The sequence below is a fragment of the Equus asinus genome, chromosome 22 (genome assembly GCF_041296235.1).
Source record: "Equus asinus isolate D_3611 breed Donkey chromosome 22, EquAss-T2T_v2, whole genome shotgun sequence".
In the NCBI taxonomy this organism is placed as follows: domain Eukaryota; kingdom Metazoa; phylum Chordata; class Mammalia; order Perissodactyla; family Equidae; genus Equus; species Equus asinus.
The window spans coordinates 63,665,705-63,685,537 of NC_091811.1; the positions used below are offsets into that span (position 1 = coordinate 63,665,705).

Here is a 19,833-nt window from a genome sequence, read left to right on the forward strand (position 1 = left end):
TTAAAATAGTTATTACTTCCGCTAAGGGATGCAAAATGTTTACGATGTATCCTCAAATCATTGCATGTTCTCTAACAAGGAGAAGGAACCAGACAAAATAGCTCAAAAAAAAAAAAAAAAACCACAAACTATTGAGTTTCGTCAATGAAAAATGCAGTAACAGCCAAGTGGTGTTATAATTTATCTGTTTAGAAATGAAAGAAATTGATGCTCTTGGCTGGCTTTGATTTACCTGCATCAAGGAAAGCAAGTTCTATCTTCAAACTGGGAAACTTTAGTTAGGCAGATGTCAGGGTTAGTGGCCACCAACAATGCTTTCCAATGAATCAGCAGCGCTATATTTAAATTTTAGGATTTTATATCTCAGACATGAAACCAACAAATTTTGATTAACAAAGTAAACAGGGAAAAGATGTGCAATTCTGAAGACCCGCTGAGACTATAACCAAAGGAGCTGTCAGCCTTTGTACAGCACTTGACAGTTTAAGAAGGTCTTTTCACACTTAATTTCATTTAGTCCTCACACAACTCCGTGAGGTGTTATCAACTCCACTGTACAGCCAAGAAAATGGAGGCTTTGTGCATTTTTAAGTAATTTACCTAAAGCCATACGTTGAATAATGATGGAAGCCAGATGGGATGTAGAGCGGTTTTCTTTCCGTCTCCCACCCCCATCCCACCCCAGAACCTGCCTCTCCTCCGCTATGAACCTGTTAGGTGGGTGGCAGATCAGAAGGAAAGGCCAAGTTATTTTTAATTAAACATGAGGAGACTTTCTATATCCCGGGGTACTCTTTAGAAGACTCCTATCTGTGAATCTGGATTCCTCAAACAGAAAGTGATGACTGTATTGATATCCAGCACAGCGCAGGATACCTTATAACACTGGTCGAAACACGTTTACAATATTCTAGAGAAAGTCTACATAGAACTTTGGGCAATCCTTTTCTACTCTTCTGATAATATTGGGTATTCCTCATGCAAATTTGACTTTGAAACGACCTTGCAGTGGGAGCAAAAAAGATATTATTGGCCAGTTGACAATATTTTCTCTAACCTTCAGCATCTTAGTAATCATGCTTTTCACAATCAATAAAACATGAGGAACTGCCAGTTCTAAGGTTACTGTTTTGAAATTTAGGTGATTTATAGCTTCTAACAGAATTTTCTGCTTTCCACTCTGAACCAGGCATCTTTGCTAACACGCCTCCAGCTCTCAGCCTCTCCAAGGCACCATCCTATCTCCAGGCCACGGCTTGAGGCTGCATTTCCTGATGCGTAAATTGATTTTATTGGATGGAAACATAATTTCTCTGAAGTCTCTTCTAATTCCTTTCAAATACTAAGGTTGATGACGAGCTCGCTTTGTTCAGAAATAATGCCCCTACATCGTATGACTTCTAAACCCATCAAGCCTTCATTATGTCAGAAATAAAAAGAAAAGAAAAGAAAAGAAACCAACAGCAAAATATAAAGCCAGAGTGGTTATGATTTTTCCTTTAGAAATATAACTTCTACCATATTTCTGCAAATTAGGCCTGCAAATTTTAGTGTAGCATGTTTTTATTAACATTCCATATAAAACAATTCATAGCTTTTGGTCATAGCGATGTGAAAATGCAACTAGAAACACAGTCCTGTGCCCAATAAATTGATTTATGCTTATCTCGTATAAGTTCATTTGTTCTTGTGGTTTCTAGCTGGATTCAGCCAACGGGCCAGAAAGTCTGTTACGAGAGTCAGGCTGCACGAACGTGGGGCTCAGGTTGAAACCGGAATGAATCTGATGATCTTGGAAGATTTAGGAGAGTCCTTCCACGGACCTGTGCTATTTGTCGGGCTTCGGTTGTTAGTGTAAGAAGTCTGCCTTCTGCTCGTACTGTCTGAATCTTCTTTGCTGAACGTTTGCTTCATGTTTTGGCAGCATGGGAAGCTTTGGACACAGTCCTGCAGGAGATGACCGCTAAAAAACATGTATATCCAGGGATTGCAGCAACTATTCAAGGAAGCCAGCAAGGCCGTGATGGTGGTGGCAGGGTTTTCCGACTCTGTGTGAAAAGTACAAGGGGAGATTATTTAAACAGTCAAATACAAGGAACTGAGCCCTGGATAAACTCATTTTCCTATTGTCTAGTGAAACCGGGAAAAATGTTATAGATTAATATAGAAAATGAGGTGTTTTGCTTATCAATCAGGGAAATGGGTGGTGTATTGGAAATTGCTTGGTTGTAAAATATTTTCGTAAGCAAGATGCCTTGAAGTTAATTCAAATAGTTTAAACCACTATTGAAATATTTAAGTAGAATAAGCTGGACTTTCCAGAAGTTAAGAATATTAAATAATTTATTTTTTAAAATTTTGTATCCTTTATACCAGTCACAGCATCTGCTAACGGACACAGCACTTACAGAATGGCTGCAATTTCAATGACATTTCAAGAGTCTATATCCACATTTAGCAAATTGTATTCATCCTAATAATTCAGGCAAAAGTATGACATTATGGACCATGTTTAGTAGTTTTAAGTTTTTTAATATTAAATATATTCTTGTAATGGGAAAACTATACAGAAAGACATAGATGAAATAGGTCGCTGAAGGATGCAGTATTTAGGAGTTTTCCTTTGGCTAATTAGAAACTTCATTTGATTTTAAAAGAAAGCTATCTTTGATTGTGGTTTGAACAACTATGCTATTAAGACAGCTGAATTAGGAAATTCCAACAAGCTTTGGAAATATTTTATGTGAACTTGCCCTGGTAAACATATAAATATTATAATGTTTCACAGTGGAACTATTGCACTGATAACACACCTTTTCTAAAGATAAGAATACTTAGCAAGCACTGATTTTCCCTTAATGATTAAATATAAACTTGGGTCTTCTCACTCTTATTGTGCTAGAATAAATGATAGGTTACTTAATCATACTTTGCACTAATATGCTACTATTAGAGGTGATCATGAACCAGGGCTAAGACTGTATTCAAAAAAGAATGGAAATCATCAACATAACAATGCACAAGTGAAGAATTTTTTAGTAATCGTCTAAATCCTGCTAAAGCAATAATTAGACTGAATTTTTTATTTGATTGTCAATAATTAAGAGGCTACTAAGATCAAGCAAGACAGGAAATGGTAAATCAAAAAGATAGCAACTGCGTTGTATTTTTCATTATCAGTAATATTATAACCATGCAAGAATTTGTATTTATTTGAATTAAATTCACTCTCAAATGTTTTGTTTGCACATATAACTTTCAAAGTATACCACATATACTGCCTACCCCAATCCCAAATAACAAAAGGGACAGTTCCCAGACCCCTTTTCTCCAACAACAGTTGTTGTCAGCAACATTCCTGTAATATATTTGATTCGAAAAAGTTTTTTTCTTACTGAAAGGGAATGTTTTAGTCAAGATACCATACTAAATAATACTTTGGGGGGTAAATTCTTGTGAAGTTAGTTTTTCTAGTTTGTGAAGGAGTGAAAATCAAACAAGCTAGTCGGCGTAGAGAATATTCTCAGTAAACCACTGCAGGAGCTGGGTGGAGAGGCGTGGAGCTGCGTGGGCAAGTTAGTGTCGAAAGACTAATGAGTGAGTCCAATAAATTTAGAGTTTACCAATAATCCTGCTTTGAGACACCAGCAAAAAAGTGTTAAAGTAATTGTTAGAAAAAAATTAAAAGATTACGATAAGAAATGGAACACTAAATGCCGAATTAGAATTATTGACTTCTTAAGAATCTTTATTCAGAAAAATATGTCCATTTTACTTTTGCCCTTGGGGCATTTCTACAAAATTTTTAATTAATTGTGATATTTTTCACAAACTAGCAAAGATAGTTGTGACAGTAAGAATATTTCCCCGAATTCAATAGACTTGAAGGCAGGGTATTAACACAGCAGTTAGTGATTTGGCAAAAAGTCATTATTCTCTTTTGTAGTTGCCTGGCTGACTCTGGGGCACAGTTTCTGGATTTGCAGTCTTAAGGTCATGGTATGCTACAAATACAGATTCCTGGGCCCCATTCCAGATCTACTGAATTAAAATGACTGAGTGGAGACCCCAGGAGTTGGTCTTTTTGGTAATTTCACCCAGGTGTGATTCTTGAGGACACAGAAGTTTGAGAATTAGGATATTATGAAAAGAAATTCTCTCTGTCTCTGTCTCTGTCTCTGTCTCTCTCTCTCTCTCTCACACACACACACACACACACACACGGCCCCATCCCTGCACCGTCCTCCCTTGTCCCGACACTTACCGATCCAGTGGAACTTCACATCCCAGACAGACCACATCTGGACGATGAAGAAGGGCATCCAGCAAACGATGTAAGCGGTCACAATCACGAAAGTCATCTTCACGGTGCGGATCTTGGCTCGGGAGATGGTCTTCACGCTGCTGACACAGGGCTCGAGCAGGAGCCCATTGCGGAAGGCGCCGCCCGCGCGCTCGGCGCCCTTGTCCTGGCGCGACGCCGTCTTCCCGCGGACGTTGCGCCAGATGTGGTAGCAGATGAAGCCGTAGCAGGTGCCCAGGATGACCACGGGCGCCACGAAGATGCTGGCTGTCATCCAAGTCACGTAGGCGCGGGGTCCCCAGGGCTGGATGAAGGTGGCCCAGCAGTCGTAGGCCTTGGTGACGTTGCTCACCTCGACCATGGAGAAGACGAGGTACTGCGGCGTGCTCAGCACGAAGCTCAGCACCCAGGCGGCCGCGATCATGAGGCGCGAGCGGCGCGTCGGCTGCTGCAGCGTCTTGAGCGGGTGGCACACGGCGATGTAGCGGTCGGCGGTCATGACCACCAGCATGTAAGCCGAGGCGAACATGCCGAACACCTGCAGGTGCTTCACCACGCGGCACAGCCCGTCGGGGCCGCGGAAACGGTAGGTGATGTCCCAGCACAGCTGCGGCAGCACCTGGAAGAAAGCGACGGCCAGGTCGGCCAGGCTGAGGTGGCGGATGAAGAGGTGCATGCGGGACGTCTTGCGAGGCGTGCGGTGCAGTGCCAGCAACACGCAGCTGTTACCCAGTACGGCCACCACGAAAGTCACGGCCAGCACGGCGATCTCCACCTTGGCCAGCTCCTCGTTGCGCAAGTCCCTCTGCTGGCCGCCTTCTTCCCCGAGCGCCTCCGATTCGCGGCTGGCGTTGGCACCGCCGGCGGCCAGAGGCCACCAGCGGCTTGAGTTGCCCGTGGACCCGGCGCCAGGGCCTCCGGAGAAACGCATGCTGTCCATGCAGCGCCTCCTCGGCCTCCGCGGAGGTCCGCTCCCTGCCCGCCTCGGCCGGCGTGGGCTCCTCCCCGGATGCGCTCTCCGCTTCCCGCGCTCGCCGCTCGCCGCTCGCAGGACCCCCAGCCGGCTGAGCTGCTCTCGGTCCCGTCGCCGGCCCCTTTTCCTCTCTGCCTTTTCTCAGCTCCAGCGAGGCTTGGGAGGTGCGCTCCGGCCTCCCAAAGCGCTGGGCTCCGAACTCAATGATTTATGCCGGGGTTCGTTTCCCCAGAACGCGCTCCCTGTCGCCCCAGTGGTTGGAGAACTGGTCGCTGCCTACTCTGCCCACCTCCCTACCCCAGTCACCCCGGGAGGGTTTTCCCCTCCCCACGTCGGTGATTTGTCCTCTTTGCATCACTGCTGCAGGGGTGGGGCTGGGAGCCTCGCCGATTCCTCGGCCAAACAGGCGGGATTGCGGCGCTGGAAGCTCTTCTCCAAAAACTTGGAGAACTGCACGTGTCTTGCCTTTTCTGAGTTTACCACCATCTCCTCAAGCCTCCCTCGATAGCCACCTTAACCCCGCACTTGACTCGCCAACGCCGTACCTAGAAATCCCGAGGGCACTGCTCCTCGCGCGCTCTTGCGCCTGAACTTGGCGCGCGACCCCAGCCCCTCCAGCCCCGGCTTCTCCCTCCGCGCCGACGCAGTCCGGCCAACTGCATTCCCGGGGCAGCTTGGCTCCGGGAATTCATCGCCCCGCGCCCTGCTGCTCCCCGCCCTCCTGTGCAGGCTGACAACTGGGTGACTTAAAGGGCGCTGTCTTCCCACTGGCGACTTTGGTGCCTGTTCCTTAGCCTGTCTCCGTTTGCGGACCGGGAGGACGCGCTCACTTGCCCCCCCGCAGCCCCCACGGCTGCCCTGCGTGTGTTTACAGCGGGGAAGGGGAACTTCTCCCGTTTTCCCAGTCTCCCTCCCCCCACCCCCTCCCCCAGTGGAGTTTTCTCTAAACTAGTTTCCTGGGGTTTTCTCCGGGAAAAGCCTGATTCCCACAACGGGCATGGGCGGGAACTGGGCCACAGCAGTCCGTGGGGACTTCGTCTGGTTACTGCTGAATCGTGGGGACGTCTCTTTGGGCGGACAAGGAGCAGCTGCTGGAGAGCGGCCGCCCAGACGGCGCTGTCCGGGGCTGGGGAGCGGAAACCGCCGGGCCCCCGCGCTCGGGGCGGGAAGGAGGCGATCCTCGGCAGGAAGGAGCGCTCTGAAGGGAGAGGGAAGAGCGCCTACCTAGTAGGCTAGTTCCTCCGGACAGCTCGAGCCCGGCTGCGAGGGCACAGCGAGGCTGCAACGCTGGCTCTCCACGTCAGCGCGGCGGCTTAACTTTGGTGAAGCTGCAATTCAAAGGACAGCAAGGGAGAGCTGTTTTCAGGCGATTTCACCAAAAAAAAAAAAAAAAAAAAGGAAAGAAAGACAAAAAAGGAAAGAAACACTGTGTAAGGGTATCTACTCTGTAGATACAGGAACATGACTGTTTGGTTGGAATGTTTGTGTATTGCGGCCATGGTATAAATTTGATTGTCTCAGAAAAATATCTCTGAAATGCAGGCAAAGAAACCAGAAGATTTTCTGAGGTGCAGTTCTTGGTGAAAAAATGCACTTTGCTTCCCAGTTTACGCGTGCTGAGTCCTAAGGCTGTCACATTAAGAGTGCTGGGCTGGGCCTCTGGAGTCCTGCTTCATTGTGGCCGCCTGAGCCTCGGTTGACACTTCTGAAAAATGGGAATAAGTACCTGCCTTCCCTACCTCCTCATGAGGTTCTTGTGAGGATTAAGTAAGACAATGTTCTGTGTGGGGAAATGCTCTCAAAACTACAAGCCACGTTGTGTTGTCTCATTTTCTCCAAGACATTTAGGACGCAAAAGATTTAAAAAGTTCTGAGATGGCAATACATAAGAGGTTTCCAGACAACCTGTTTGGAAAAATCCTTCAAGCGATTAAGTCATAGTCATTGATTCAGAGAGGTGAGCTTCTTTTAAGTCACAAGTTAGATTATTAGTGCTCCTTATGAGAAATAATGTTATATGACTCTCGTGTCCCTGAGTATTGCGAAAGTGGTCCATTGGCCGGAACCCGGCAATTTCATTGCTTTTGACCTGACACCTTGAAGTTTTTAGGGTTCCAAAGGGGAGGGAATCTGCAGCAGAGGGTCACCAAAGTTCCTTTGGGTGTTCTTATTCCAGAAAGATGATGTGGTGGCCTCTCAGGAAATCATTCATCTGTGCCAGGCCCTCTGATCCAATAATCAAACTATGTCCAATTTATAAAGATAACTTGTTCGGTTATATCAGTAGGCACAGTTGGAAGAAATTCAGTGAACAACAGTACTCATTACCCATATGTAATTGAATATATATATACTTGATACAGTTGGAGATATATAGAGAGAGAGAGAGATAAATAAATAAATATATATATATATATATATAAGCAGGAAAAAATGTTCAATGCAGATTCCAGAACACAGTCCCTCTTTTAACCTACGTAGTTTAAAAAATGCATCTGTTGGGGCCAGCCCAGCGGCCCAGTGGTTAAGTGTGCATGTTCTGCTTCAGCGGCCCAGGGTTCACTGGTTCCGATCCCTGGTGCAGACATAACAGGTGTGGCAAGCCATGCTGTGGTGGGCGTCCCACATATAAAGTAGAGGAAGATGGGCACGGATGTTAGCTCAGGGCCAGTCTTCCTCAGCAAAAAGAGGAGGATTGCCAGCAGATATTAGCTCAGGGCTAATCTTCCTCAAAAAAAAAATGCATCTGTCTTAATTTTACTGGTTCCATATTCAAAGGAGACCAAGACCATTGACATACAGACTCACTGGATCTGCTATGAAAATGACTCAGTGGAAGGTAAAGAGATTGCGATCCTAAAATGTGAAAAGAACAGACTCACTATTTTCTGTGGCATCTTGTGCTTTTTCTTAGAGCAATTTGCATTTGCTCTGTACTTCTTGCACTATTAAGATTTACTACTTTTCCCCTCTTACTGTCAGTGGATTTCAGTTAACACATTTTAGGAGTGAAGTGATGAAGTCATGAAAAGAAAGAAGTGGAAGTTGCACCTACATGTCCTGGAATCATCTTTCTCTTTCCTTTGCCAGTCTTCCTTTCTCTTGGTTTGCAATTCCAGATGTTTAAGAAGCGTTTCAATTAATGGAAGCAGCTCCCTCCTTCACTTACTACTGTGTGACTTTGTTTTACTCTTTGAGCTTCAAATTCCTCATCTGTGAAATCATGGTGAGAAAACAATGCAGATGGTGCAGGGATTACATAAGTTGTTGTTGAAGATTCTGGCATTTCATGAGTATTCAAAATATTAATTTTCCCTTTATTGTTATTTTGCCAAAAATGTTTCCCTTCCAATTAAAGCAGCACATCCTCAACTCCCTTTTGTGCAGTTGAAGGTATTGATAGATTTTCTATGAGAAAAGAGTTCTGTAGTCAGACACATCGGGGGAAGTGCTGTGTATGCACCCATCTTCTCCTGGAGATTTATACATAAGAAAATCTCTGAGAACCCTGCTTCACTTTGTTTATCAATGTTTCACAAAGCTATTTGACCATGGAAATCCTCCATCCTTTCACCTTCCTCATGGAATGGTGATGAACATGTCACAGGACAACTGATACCATTTGAAGAACATTGAGTAAAGGTACTTGGAGTTCCAGAATGCTCGGAGGTGCCGCTGCACTTATCAAGTCGAGAAGCTGGGGGTTTGAGTCAGGTTTAACCCACTTTCCCAGGGACGGGCATGCCCAGTATAGATGGGTTACGTTTATTTTATCATATGACTTTATACACTGCTTTAGAACTGCTCTTCAGTCTCTCCTGCTTCATCTCCTTAAACTGTCAGTGTTCTTCCCTTTGCTCAGTGAAGAGATGGAAGAGATGGGGCATGTGCAGGAGCATCCATTTGACTTCTATAGCCTGCAGTGACTCCTTCTCCTTCAATTTTAAGTTTATGATGCTATAGTTACAGGGCTGTAGTCTGAAATTCACCATTACTTCTAGCAAACCAACAAGTATCTGTGGCACACCACTATGCTAGGTCTGCAGCTGGATGCAAAGAAGTGTGCAATGATCACTAATATTTATTAAACGCTTTGTCTGTGCCAGGCACTGGCATAAGTGCTTTGCAAGTTTTACCTCACTTAATCCTCCCAATGACCCCATGAGGGAGGGACTCCTCATATTTCATTTTACATTTGAGGGAATAGACGCATGGAGAGGATAAATAACCAGCCTCAGGTGACACAGATGGTCAGTAGTGGAGCCCAGATTTGAAAAGACGCAATTGACTCCAGCAGAGTTTCCAGTCTTAACCATTACACCTGTGAGCCGCCTGTTCCTGGATCTACAGAGTCATATGGGGTTCTTTGTTGGTTATTTAGCATTGTATCTGTGTATGCAAAGGTTCTTAAAGGTTCTCCTTTAAGACTAGAAGATTCTGTAGGATCTGCTCTGGTTTTTCTGTATGTTTGTTTTCCTCTTTAGTAAACCAAGTACAGGACAATAATGGCAATAATAGTGGTAGTAGTAGCAATAGATAATAGATAATATTAGCATCTACCAACACTCATTAAGCTCTTAATTGGTGAGCTAAGAGCTTCAAATTCATAATCTCACTTAATCTTTAAAATAATATTTAAAATAAATTGTAGGAATATGCTTATTATTATCCTACTTTACAGATGAATAAAACAAAGGTTAGAGAGGTTAAGCAACTTAGCCAAAGTCACAAGGCTCCAAGTGGCTGTGCAGGTCACACATGGGTCCGTTTGAAGGTGAGGCCTGGGGTCTAACCTCTGTGCCATACACCTCCCGTGTACATCCCAAGCGCGTCACCCATACTCACAGAAAGAATTCTCAAATATTGTGATAGAAACTGGTTTTTGAGTGCTGAAGGAATGTCAGATTCAGAGAGTGCTTGGTGGCTGGATAAATTAGGAAGTGTTCTCGAGGAGCCACCGCTGGGCATCTAAATTTCTAGTCTCTCCAGTAAAATAAGAGTCAGCATTTATATCTGGAAGGGTCTTAAATGGTTCTAGTTCATCCTTCTGCCTCAGAAATCCTGGACAGGTAAGCAGATATTTGGTTAAATATTACTCAGTGAGTGATTGTCTTTAACACACACACACACACACACTGGATTTTAAAAAATGCTGCATGTCAAACATAGAAAAACATCAGATCTTGATTATAATACTTTTTACTCTGTAGGGTCAAATGAAAAATGGGAACAGTTTAAGGAGTCTTATTTTCTTGTGATAAAATGAGATTGCACGTTAGAATGCAGAGCTGGGGCATTAAGGAGAGGCTACCAGGCTCAACTAAATCTTAGGTATATTAATATTTGTTGATGAAAACTTAAAATATCATTACTTCTTTAGAAAAAAAAATCCTTCCTACATCAGTCAGTATAGCATTAGTAGAAAAATCCCCCCAAAGGAAAAGGTTTCTGAATTCGTTACTATTCATATCATATGTTCAGAAAATATTTGTATTTAAAAATTATATGCCTGATTTAATTTAAATGTCTTTCAAATTTAAACTCATTTAAAATGTTGACTTTAAGGCGTTTGCTCCTGCTGAATTAATGTTTATTGGGATGCTCTGCATTTTCATAGTTCAGCAGCTTTGATATTATGGCTAGGATTTGATAATCATCCAGACACGTTCTTTTGGCAAGCTGGCATCATTGAGTCTGCCTCTGTGTGTTCATCAACTCCTTTTTTCAAAAGAGAAAAGTTTTGTATTGTTTAAAGTGTACTGACATCAAGAATTGTAACACTATCATTTTTTGATTTATCTACTGTGAATACCATTTTTGTAAAATAAACTAATGTTTTCTATACATTTTTTGCTTCTTCTTTCTTGAGGTGTGACAGGGGTTAGTTTTGAAGAAATGCCTTCTGTTTCTATTCTGCATCCACTCCTACCTCTTCCGTCTGCCGCCTCACACATGCTTGCTGGATGCTTCAAAGTTTTCTGAAAGTCTCTTCTTTTCCTGTCACCATGGAGGACTGTGATTCATATGGAATATGTTGCATTTGCTTTTCTTCTTCTTTTTTTTTTTTTTGAGGAAGATTAGCCCCGAGGTAACTACTGCCAATCCTCCTCTCTTTGCTGAGGAAGACTGGCCCTGAGCTAACATCCGTGCCCATCTTCCTCTACTTTATATGTGGGACACCTGCCACAGCATGGCGTGCCAAGCGGTGCCATGTCCGCACCCGGGATCCGAACTGGCGAACCCCAGGCCCCCGAGAAGCGGAACGCGTGCACTTAACTGCTGCGCCACCTGGCCGGCCCCCTGCATTTTATTTTCTATTAGACTTTTCATGGTGATAATTACGTATTTACAACTAATCTATCCCTGGATGAAGCAGTCATGTTGCCTGAGGAAAGGTGAAATCCATTTGGCCGTAAACTTAATGTATGTGAGAGAATCTCTAAGGTTTAATTTCTCCAAATGTATTTAAGACATGGACATAAAAGAAACCAGGTTTGAAATACTTGGGACTTTATCTCAGTGTTCCCGAACAGACTTTTATCTGAAAATGTTCTCTGATTACATGGATGAAATAGGCATGAAGATATCATCATTACAGTTTTCTTAGTACCTACAATCAAATGGACTTCTGATGCTCTTTATTCATTCCTATATGGAATACAGTATTAAAAAGGAAGAATTAACATGTAACTAGTGTTTAGAGAAGACTTTCCAGAATCTCTGTTTAACTTTGTGTTTGAAAAGCCAGTCTATCTTCTCAAGAATTTAACTGTTCTTTCAATGAGGATCTTCCACTGCCATTCAATATGTCAGAAAGTTGCTTTACACAACTAAACCCTGTATTGATTTATCTTATCATAATGGAATGATAACTTGGTGTACTCAGCCATAGAAGACCTGGGCAGAAAGAAAAACCTGAAACACATTTTTAACATTATGATTACTGTGGTTATGAATAAGGAGAAGAAGAAAAAAAAGCTATATGCATTCATATATAATAATAATAGCTACATTTTTCTTCTTAGAACATTATTTTATAAAACTTTAAAAACAGGAGTCATGTCAGCAACATGGTGCAGTGAGTTGTTCCCTCTGTCTTTCTCCCTCTCAATTACAATGAAATAGAAATTCAGTGACCAATGGAGGATACCCACACAGCACAACAGGATGCCTGAGAGAGCCACACAGCTATACATCTGAAGGTGGAGGGACTGGAAGCAGTGGAGATGGGTGAGTGCACCCCTTTGCCTCCCTGACAGCAGCACGCCAGGTCGTGGAGCCTCCCACAGCAGCCAGAATGACTGTAAGGGGAGGTAGGGGCAGCCAGGCACAGATGCAAACACTGTCCTGGCCTGCAGGAGCACCCACTGTGCCACGGCAACCCCGCCAATGGGAACACCACCCACTGCACAGTACCAGCCCATGCCTGTCCAGTCTGTCCGCCAGGCACAGAGGCACAGAGGCCCCACCCTCATGAGAGGGTGTCTGAATACTCTATCCAGTGAAACTATCCTTCAGATACAATGGAGAAATAAAAGCTTTCCCAACTAAACAAAAGTATCGTTATATACTGCCCCTCTTTCTCTCTCATCTTTTTTATCTTGAAATCTGCTTTGTCTGACATAAGTATGGCAACACCTGCTTTCTTTTGTTTGCCATTTGCTTGGAGGATTGTCTTCCACCCCTTCATTCTGAGCCTATGTTTGTCTTCAGAGCTGAGATGTGTTTCCTGGAGACAGCACATTTTTGGGTCTTGTTTTTTAATCCATCCAGCCACTCTGTGTCTTCTGATTGCAGAATTCAAGCCAATTACATTTAGAGTGATTACTGGTATATAAGGGCTTAATACTGCTGTTTTAACTCATGTTTTCCAGTTGTTCTATCTTTCCATTGTTTCTCTTCCCTTGTATTTCTGACTGGTGGTTCTGTGATGGTTTTCTCATTATTTATGATTTGTGTCTTTGCCCTGATTTTTGTTAGTGGTTACCATGAGGTTTGTATGAAAGATCTCATAGACAAGATAGTCCATTTTCTGATAGCCTCTTACCTCCATTAACCTAAGCTGGTTCCATCTCTTTCTTCTTCTCTGTCTTGGTTATTGTCACAAATTATTCTATTTTGTGTTGCGAGTTTGTGACTGGATCAAAGTGCTTATAGTTATTTTTGTGGCTTTCCTTCCCTTTATCTTTCAAGTAAAAATTAAATGTTTGCTAACCTGTTCTGATAAAGAGCTGCAATTTTCTGACTCTGTCTGTCTATTTATCTCCTTGCTGAAAGCTTTGTAAACCTTTGCCTTTTTGTTTCTGGTATGAGGGCTTCCTTCATCATTTCCTGTCAGGAAGCTCTTGTGGAGATGATCTCCTTCAGCTTTTGTTTATCTGAGAAAGCTTTTATTTCTCCATGGTATGTGAAGGATAGTTTCACCGGAGAGAGTATTCTTGTCTGAAGGTTTTTGTCTTTCAGTATTTTGAATATATTATTCTATTCTCTCCTTGCCTGTAAGGTTTCTGCCGAGAAATCCACTGAAACCCTGATAGGCATTCCTTTGTAAGTTGTTCTCTTCTGCTTTGCTGCCCTTAATATTTTTTCTTTGTCATTGACTTTTGCCAGTTTTACTAATATATGCCTTGGAGAAGGTGTTTTTGCGTTGATGTAATTAGGAGTTCTATTGGCTTGATGTACTTATAAGACCAGTTTTTTCCCCAGGTTTGGGAAGTTCTCAGCTATTATTTCTTTGAACAAGCTCTCTGCTCCTTTCTCCCTTTCTTCTCCGTCTGGAATTCCTATAATCCTTATGTTACTTTTCCAAACTGATTTGGGTATTTCTTGAAGAATTTCTTCATTTTTTAAAAATCTTAGATCTCTCTTCTCTTCCACCTGAAGCATTTCTCTATTTGTATCCTCTAATTCTCTAATTCTGTCCTCCATGTCAGCTCTGGTTTTTAAGGATTCTAGATCATATTCTATCTCATTAATTCTCTTCTTCACATCCAGAATTCCTCCTTTTTTTTTCACAGCTCATTAATTTTATTCCTGAGCTCATTGAACTATCTTTCTGAGTTTTCTTGTAACTCATTGAGTTTCTTTATGACAACTGTTTTGAATTCTCTGTCATTTACATTGTAAATTTCTGTGACTGCATGATTGGTTTCTGGAGACTTGTCATTTTCCTTCTGCTCTGAATTGTTACTGTAGTTTTTCATGGTGTTTGATGACTTGATCCTTTGCTGGCATGTTTGCGGTAGCATCAGGTCGCAGATTCCACCTGCCACCACTGGAGGGGGAGCAGATTGTGTTTTCTGATTCCACCACATCTGCTGGAGGTTGCACGAGTAGGCTTTCTCTGCATTTGTGCAGGCTGGTTGCATTACTTGGTGAGTCACACACGCACATGCAGGCAGGGCCTCTATGCTCCGCCAGTGGGTCACTGTCATGTGAGCAGGGCTGCTGTGCTTGACAGGGTGCTGTCTGAGCTGCTGCACTAGGTGGGAGGGGTGCTTTCTTTCATGGATAGGCTGGCTCTGTGCTCACTGGCCATTGGTTAAGCTGCTGCACGATGCACCTTCACAGGATCTGAGCCACTGCCACTGGATGTGGAGCATCCCTTCAGGTGGGACCACCACAGCATGGTGGGTGCTCCTGTGTACTGGGCTACCACTCTGAAAACATTCAAGCTCAAGTCAGGCTGCCCCCACCTCCTCTTACAGTTGCCAGGCTGCTGTGTGAGGCCCCCAGACCTGGATTGCTGCTGCTCACCTAGTTTTACAGGTTCATTTCCTACAGTTCTGTTGATTTCTCACATTCCCACCCTTTTTTGAGATCCTAATATGCTAAGCAAATAAGTAGTTGATGCTTTTTGATAATGATGTTAAAACTTAGAACTTCATGTTTTGTAAGAAACATCTTGAGAAGGTATACCATTTAAAATGATTCTAATAAGTAGGTGCCAAGGAGTTTTTGTCCTGCTATCCTTTTTGTCTCTAGGAAATTGCAAGTCACACTGCCTCCTTCTAATAAGACTCCACGCATGTCAACTTAAACCATGTACAGAGTTGTTTTGTCAAAACAGAGAACTATGGAAATACAGCACTAAATTAATTCTCGTGTCTTCTGGCAACTCTCTTCATAGCAAGTTATTTTACTTCTAACGTTCTATCTTTTTAAAGGGAGAAACTATTAATATTTGATGAAAAGTAAATTTCACCACAAGTTTCCACATCAAGGAGAATATTTTCAAATATTTCCTCTTCTTCTCCCCTGGGAAATAGAAAAAAATATATGCGGAATAAAAAGAATATTGCCTAAAGACATTGTTTCTGATTTTCAATGAATCTCCTAGCATTTCGGAACATTCTGGCAAAAAAAAAATGCTTTCTGTTGTTTTCCTGAAAGTAAATAAGCGATAAAGTTTGAGAATAATAATGACTGCAAGAAGATTGTCCTGCCTGTGGGTGAGCTTTTCATCAACCTGCTTACTGTTTCAAAGCTGGTAACATAATTGGAGTAACAGTGGTAAAATGACCCCTATATACAATCCTCTGATCAAGGACCTGGATACAATAAATTTAGCAGCTCAATTATTTTCCTTACTTTTAATAGGAAAATAATATATCAGAATGAGCTATCATAAATACAAATAAACAGCATAGTCAAGGTGGTAAAATAACACAGATGAAAATTTTGTTTCCAGACTGACAGAAAACTTATGTTCAACAATGGATTGAGAAAACAACGAAGTAACGCTTTCAACATGCTGAGGAAAAATAGTTGTCAATCTGAATCTAATATGAAGCAAAATGATCTTAGAAGCACATTAAAGACGTTCTTGGACAGACAAACTTTTAGAGAGTTTCTACCCACAGTCCCTCCCCAGAAAACTTACGGGATATACTTCAGCAGGAAGAGAAGTAAACTCTCAAGGAGAAAACACAGTAAGCTTATTAAAGAAGTCAGTAAATCTGAATTTTTATTGTCTGTAAAACAATCTCAGACTGATGTTCATGTGTTAATTAAAAAGTAAAATAATATTGAAGAAAACAAAAATAATTATGAAGGATGGGGTCTTTGATGGGTTTGATGGGTCTGGGTAAAATCATGCATAGAGGACGAGCAGAAATATGGAATAAATATAGATGTTGTTTGTCACAGGCAGAATGTCTAAAATGGTCCCCAAAGATGTCCCTCCTTAATCTCTGGAAACTGTGACTATGCTGAGTTATCACTCCTGTGATTGTGTCGTGTTGTATGGTAGTGTTGACCTGAAGATAGGGAGATTTTCTAGGTCGTCCCTGGTCTAATCACAGGGGCCCTTATATTCAGAGAGCTTTGTCTGGTTGGCAGTAGAAAAGGAAGTCAGAGAGATTAGAAGCACAAGGGGGATTCAGTGTGCTGTTGCTGGCTTCAAGAAGCAGGCAGCCCCAAGAGAAAGAATGTGGGCATCTCCTAGGAGCCGTGAGAAGCCTCATTGGTGGCCAGCAAGGAAATGGGGACCTAAGTTCCACAACCACAAGGAACTGAAATTGCTCAACAACCTGAATGAACTTGGAAGCAGACTCTTCCCCAGGACCTGCAAACAGGAGCCCAGCCTCATCCACATCTTGAGTTTGGCTTGTGAGACCCAAGGCAGAGAACCCAGTTGGGCTGTGCTAGACTTCTGACCTTCAGAACTGGGAGCCCCTATGTTGCATTGTCATTGCATTTGTGGTAATTTGTTATTCAGGTAGAAAATGAATGTGTTGTTAGAAACTTTTATAATTAAGTATGCTTGTTAAAATTTAAGGATATGAATAAAAAGGAAAGAAATGTTATAGCTTCCAAATTAGCTGAAGACAGACATGGAATGCAGTGAAATTTATCGACTCAAAAAAGTCTGGGAGGAAGGAAAAATTCATAAAACAAACTTAGGAGACACAAAAATATATAGAAATACAACAATAGTAGGAGAATTTAAGCAAATTCTCTGAGCCTGTGACAGATTAAGTAGATATATATTAAATAATAATATAAAAGACTAAATAACATATTTAATAAGTTATATCTAATTGGTAAATATCAAATTTGTATTTTAAAAACAAAATATACCCTATTTTCACATGCCCATGTAATAATAACAAAAATAAAAATAGTACATACATTTTCTGATTATTAAACATTTAAACCAGAAATTAACAGCAGAACCAGAAAGCCAAGTACCCTAACCAATTGGATTTAAACAAAATAAAACTAAACAAACAAATAAAAAATTCCCTCTCAATCAACCCTTGGGTCAACGGCAATCCAAATCAAATTACAGAATATCCAGGAAATATTATTATTATATACTATATATACTACTATTTCCAAGATATTTATATATATTTATATGAAAATAAATATTTAATGCTACAAATTGCATTCTGAATATTTCTTTAGCTATATATTATATATGTTTTTAGCTATTTACATTTTATATATTTTTAATTTAAAATATAATATAAATCTTATGTTTTATGTATATTATATTCATATATAATATAATACAATTCTATTATATATGTTATTTTATATATAATATAAATATATTTATATACAATATTATATATACTATATATTATGTATATAGCTAAAGAGATATTCAGAGGATATCTTGTAGCATTAAATATTTATTGTAATAAGCAAGAAAAGTAAAAATTGATGAATTTAAACTTTAACCAACAGAAATTATAATAAAAAAATAATGTAAATGTAAAGAGAGTAGAAATAAGGACTTAATGTTAACAAAAGGAAAATAATAAGTTAGAAAACAGAAAATAATGGTATAATAATTAAATCCAAGAACAGCTCTTGTTGGGGGAGGATAAAATAGACATACTTTAACTAACTTAATAAGAAAAAGAAAGAAAATGCAAATAAGGAAAATAAGAAAAAGAAATACAGTTATTTAGGAAACCAAAAGAATCATAAGAAACTACTTCTTTTAATTTCTTAAATATTTAAATTTCTTTAAACCTATGTAAACATATTTGAAGATGTGGATAAATTGGATAACCCTAAGGAAAATATAATTTACCAAAATTGACTCCTGGAGAGAGAGAAAATATAAAGAGACCAATTACCATAGAATAAATAGAGTGGTCAAAGAGGCCCTCCTTTTACAGCTGAAGGCCCTGAGTTTTCACAGAGAGATTCTATGCTAACACTTAGAGATTTATCCAATGTTGTTTACAGTAGGAAAAAGTTTTACAGTAGAAAAAAGTAGAAAATTTTCTACATTCTATTACAAATTGAGAAATATATAAAGTATCAAAACCCAAGAAAGACTACATACACATACACACGCACACACAGCTGTTTGCTTTTTTAAAAAGTTATAAATAGATACCGGATTTTGTCAAATGAGTTTTTTGCATCTATTAAGATGATCATATGTTTTTTCTTTTCTCTTGTTAATATGGGGAGTTATATTGATTGTCTTTTAAATTTTATTGATTTATTTTATTTTTTTAAAGATTGGCACCTGAGCTAACAACTGTTGCCGATCTTCTTTTTTTTCTGCTTTTTCTCCCCAAATCCCCCCTGTGCATAGCTGTATATTGTAGTTGTGGGTCCTTCTAGTTGTGGCATGTGGGACGCTGCCACAGCGTGGCTTGATGACCAGTGCCATGTCAGCGCCCAGGATCCAAACCAGCGAAACCCTGGGCCACCACAAGGCAGAGCCCGTGAACTTAACCACTCGGCCACGGGGCCAGCCCCTATATTTTGAATTTTAAACCAATATTGCTATCCCGGGGATAAAGTCACTTGGCTATGATGTACTATGTTCACAAATTTTGCATTGATATTCATGAGGGATATTGGTCTATAGCTTTCTTTCTTTTAATGTCTGTTCCTGGATTTGATATCAGGGTATTGCTGGACTCACAGAGGGAGTTAGGAAGTATTCCCTCCTTGTCAATTTTCTGGAAGAGTTTGTATAGAATCGATATTATTTATCCCTTAAATATTTAGTAGAATTCACAAGAGAATCCATCTGGGCCTGGAATTTTCTTTGAGGGGATGTTTTTAACTACAAATTCAATTTCTTTAACAGATATAGGTCTATCAATTATCTGTTTCATTTTGGGTGAGCTTTGATAGTTTGTGTCTTTAAAGGAATTTGTCCATCTTGTCTAAGATGTTGAGTTTATTGTTATAAAGTTGTTGATAATATTTTCTTAGTATCCTTTCAATATCTGTAGAACTTTTGGTGATTACACCTCTGTTTTATTCCTGATATTTTTAATTTGCCTTTTCTCTCTTTTTTTCTTGATTATTCTGGCTAGAGTTTTCTCAATTTTATTGATCTTCTCAAAGAACCATTGTCTTAGTGGCTGCATTACAAACGACCACAAACTTAATAGTCTAAAGCAACACAAATTCAGCATCTTGTGGTTTTTTGGGTCAGGAATCTGGGCATGGTATAGTTGGGTCATCTGCTTAAGGTCTCACCAGGCTGAGATCAAAGTGTTGGCAGGAGTTGGATCTCTTCTGAGGCTCAGGATCCTTTTCCAAGCTCACTAGTTGTTGGCAGAATTCATTT

At 40.9% G+C, this 19,833-nt stretch overlaps 1 protein-coding gene across 1 annotated transcript; it reads right to left on the reverse strand.

The window, feature by feature from the left end:
- Positions 1 to 1,545: 1,545 nt before the first annotated feature.
- Positions 1,546 to 6,647, reverse strand: AVPR1A (arginine vasopressin receptor 1A). Its single transcript, XM_014860956.3, has 2 exons — positions 4,265 to 6,647; positions 1,546 to 2,048 (listed from the first exon to the last, which is right to left on the reverse strand). Exons 1-2 carry the CDS (start codon positions 5,241 to 5,243, stop codon positions 1,762 to 1,764), a joined length of 1,266 nt encoding a protein of 421 aa, XP_014716442.1. The 5' UTR covers positions 5,244 to 6,647; the 3' UTR covers positions 1,546 to 1,761.
- Between the last annotated feature and the right edge of the window lie 13,186 nt (positions 6,648 to 19,833).

Excerpts from the sequence above, each read along its gene's own strand:
- AVPR1A (XM_014860956.3), bottom strand. The coding sequence starts at position 5,243 with ATGGACAGCATGCGTTTCTCCGGAGGCCCTGGCGCCGGGTCCACGGGC. Across the intron at positions 2,049-4,264 it reads TGTGAAGTTCCACTGGATCG|AGTCGGAAAACCCTGCCACC; the intron begins GTAAGTGTCGGG and ends CTTTTCACACAG.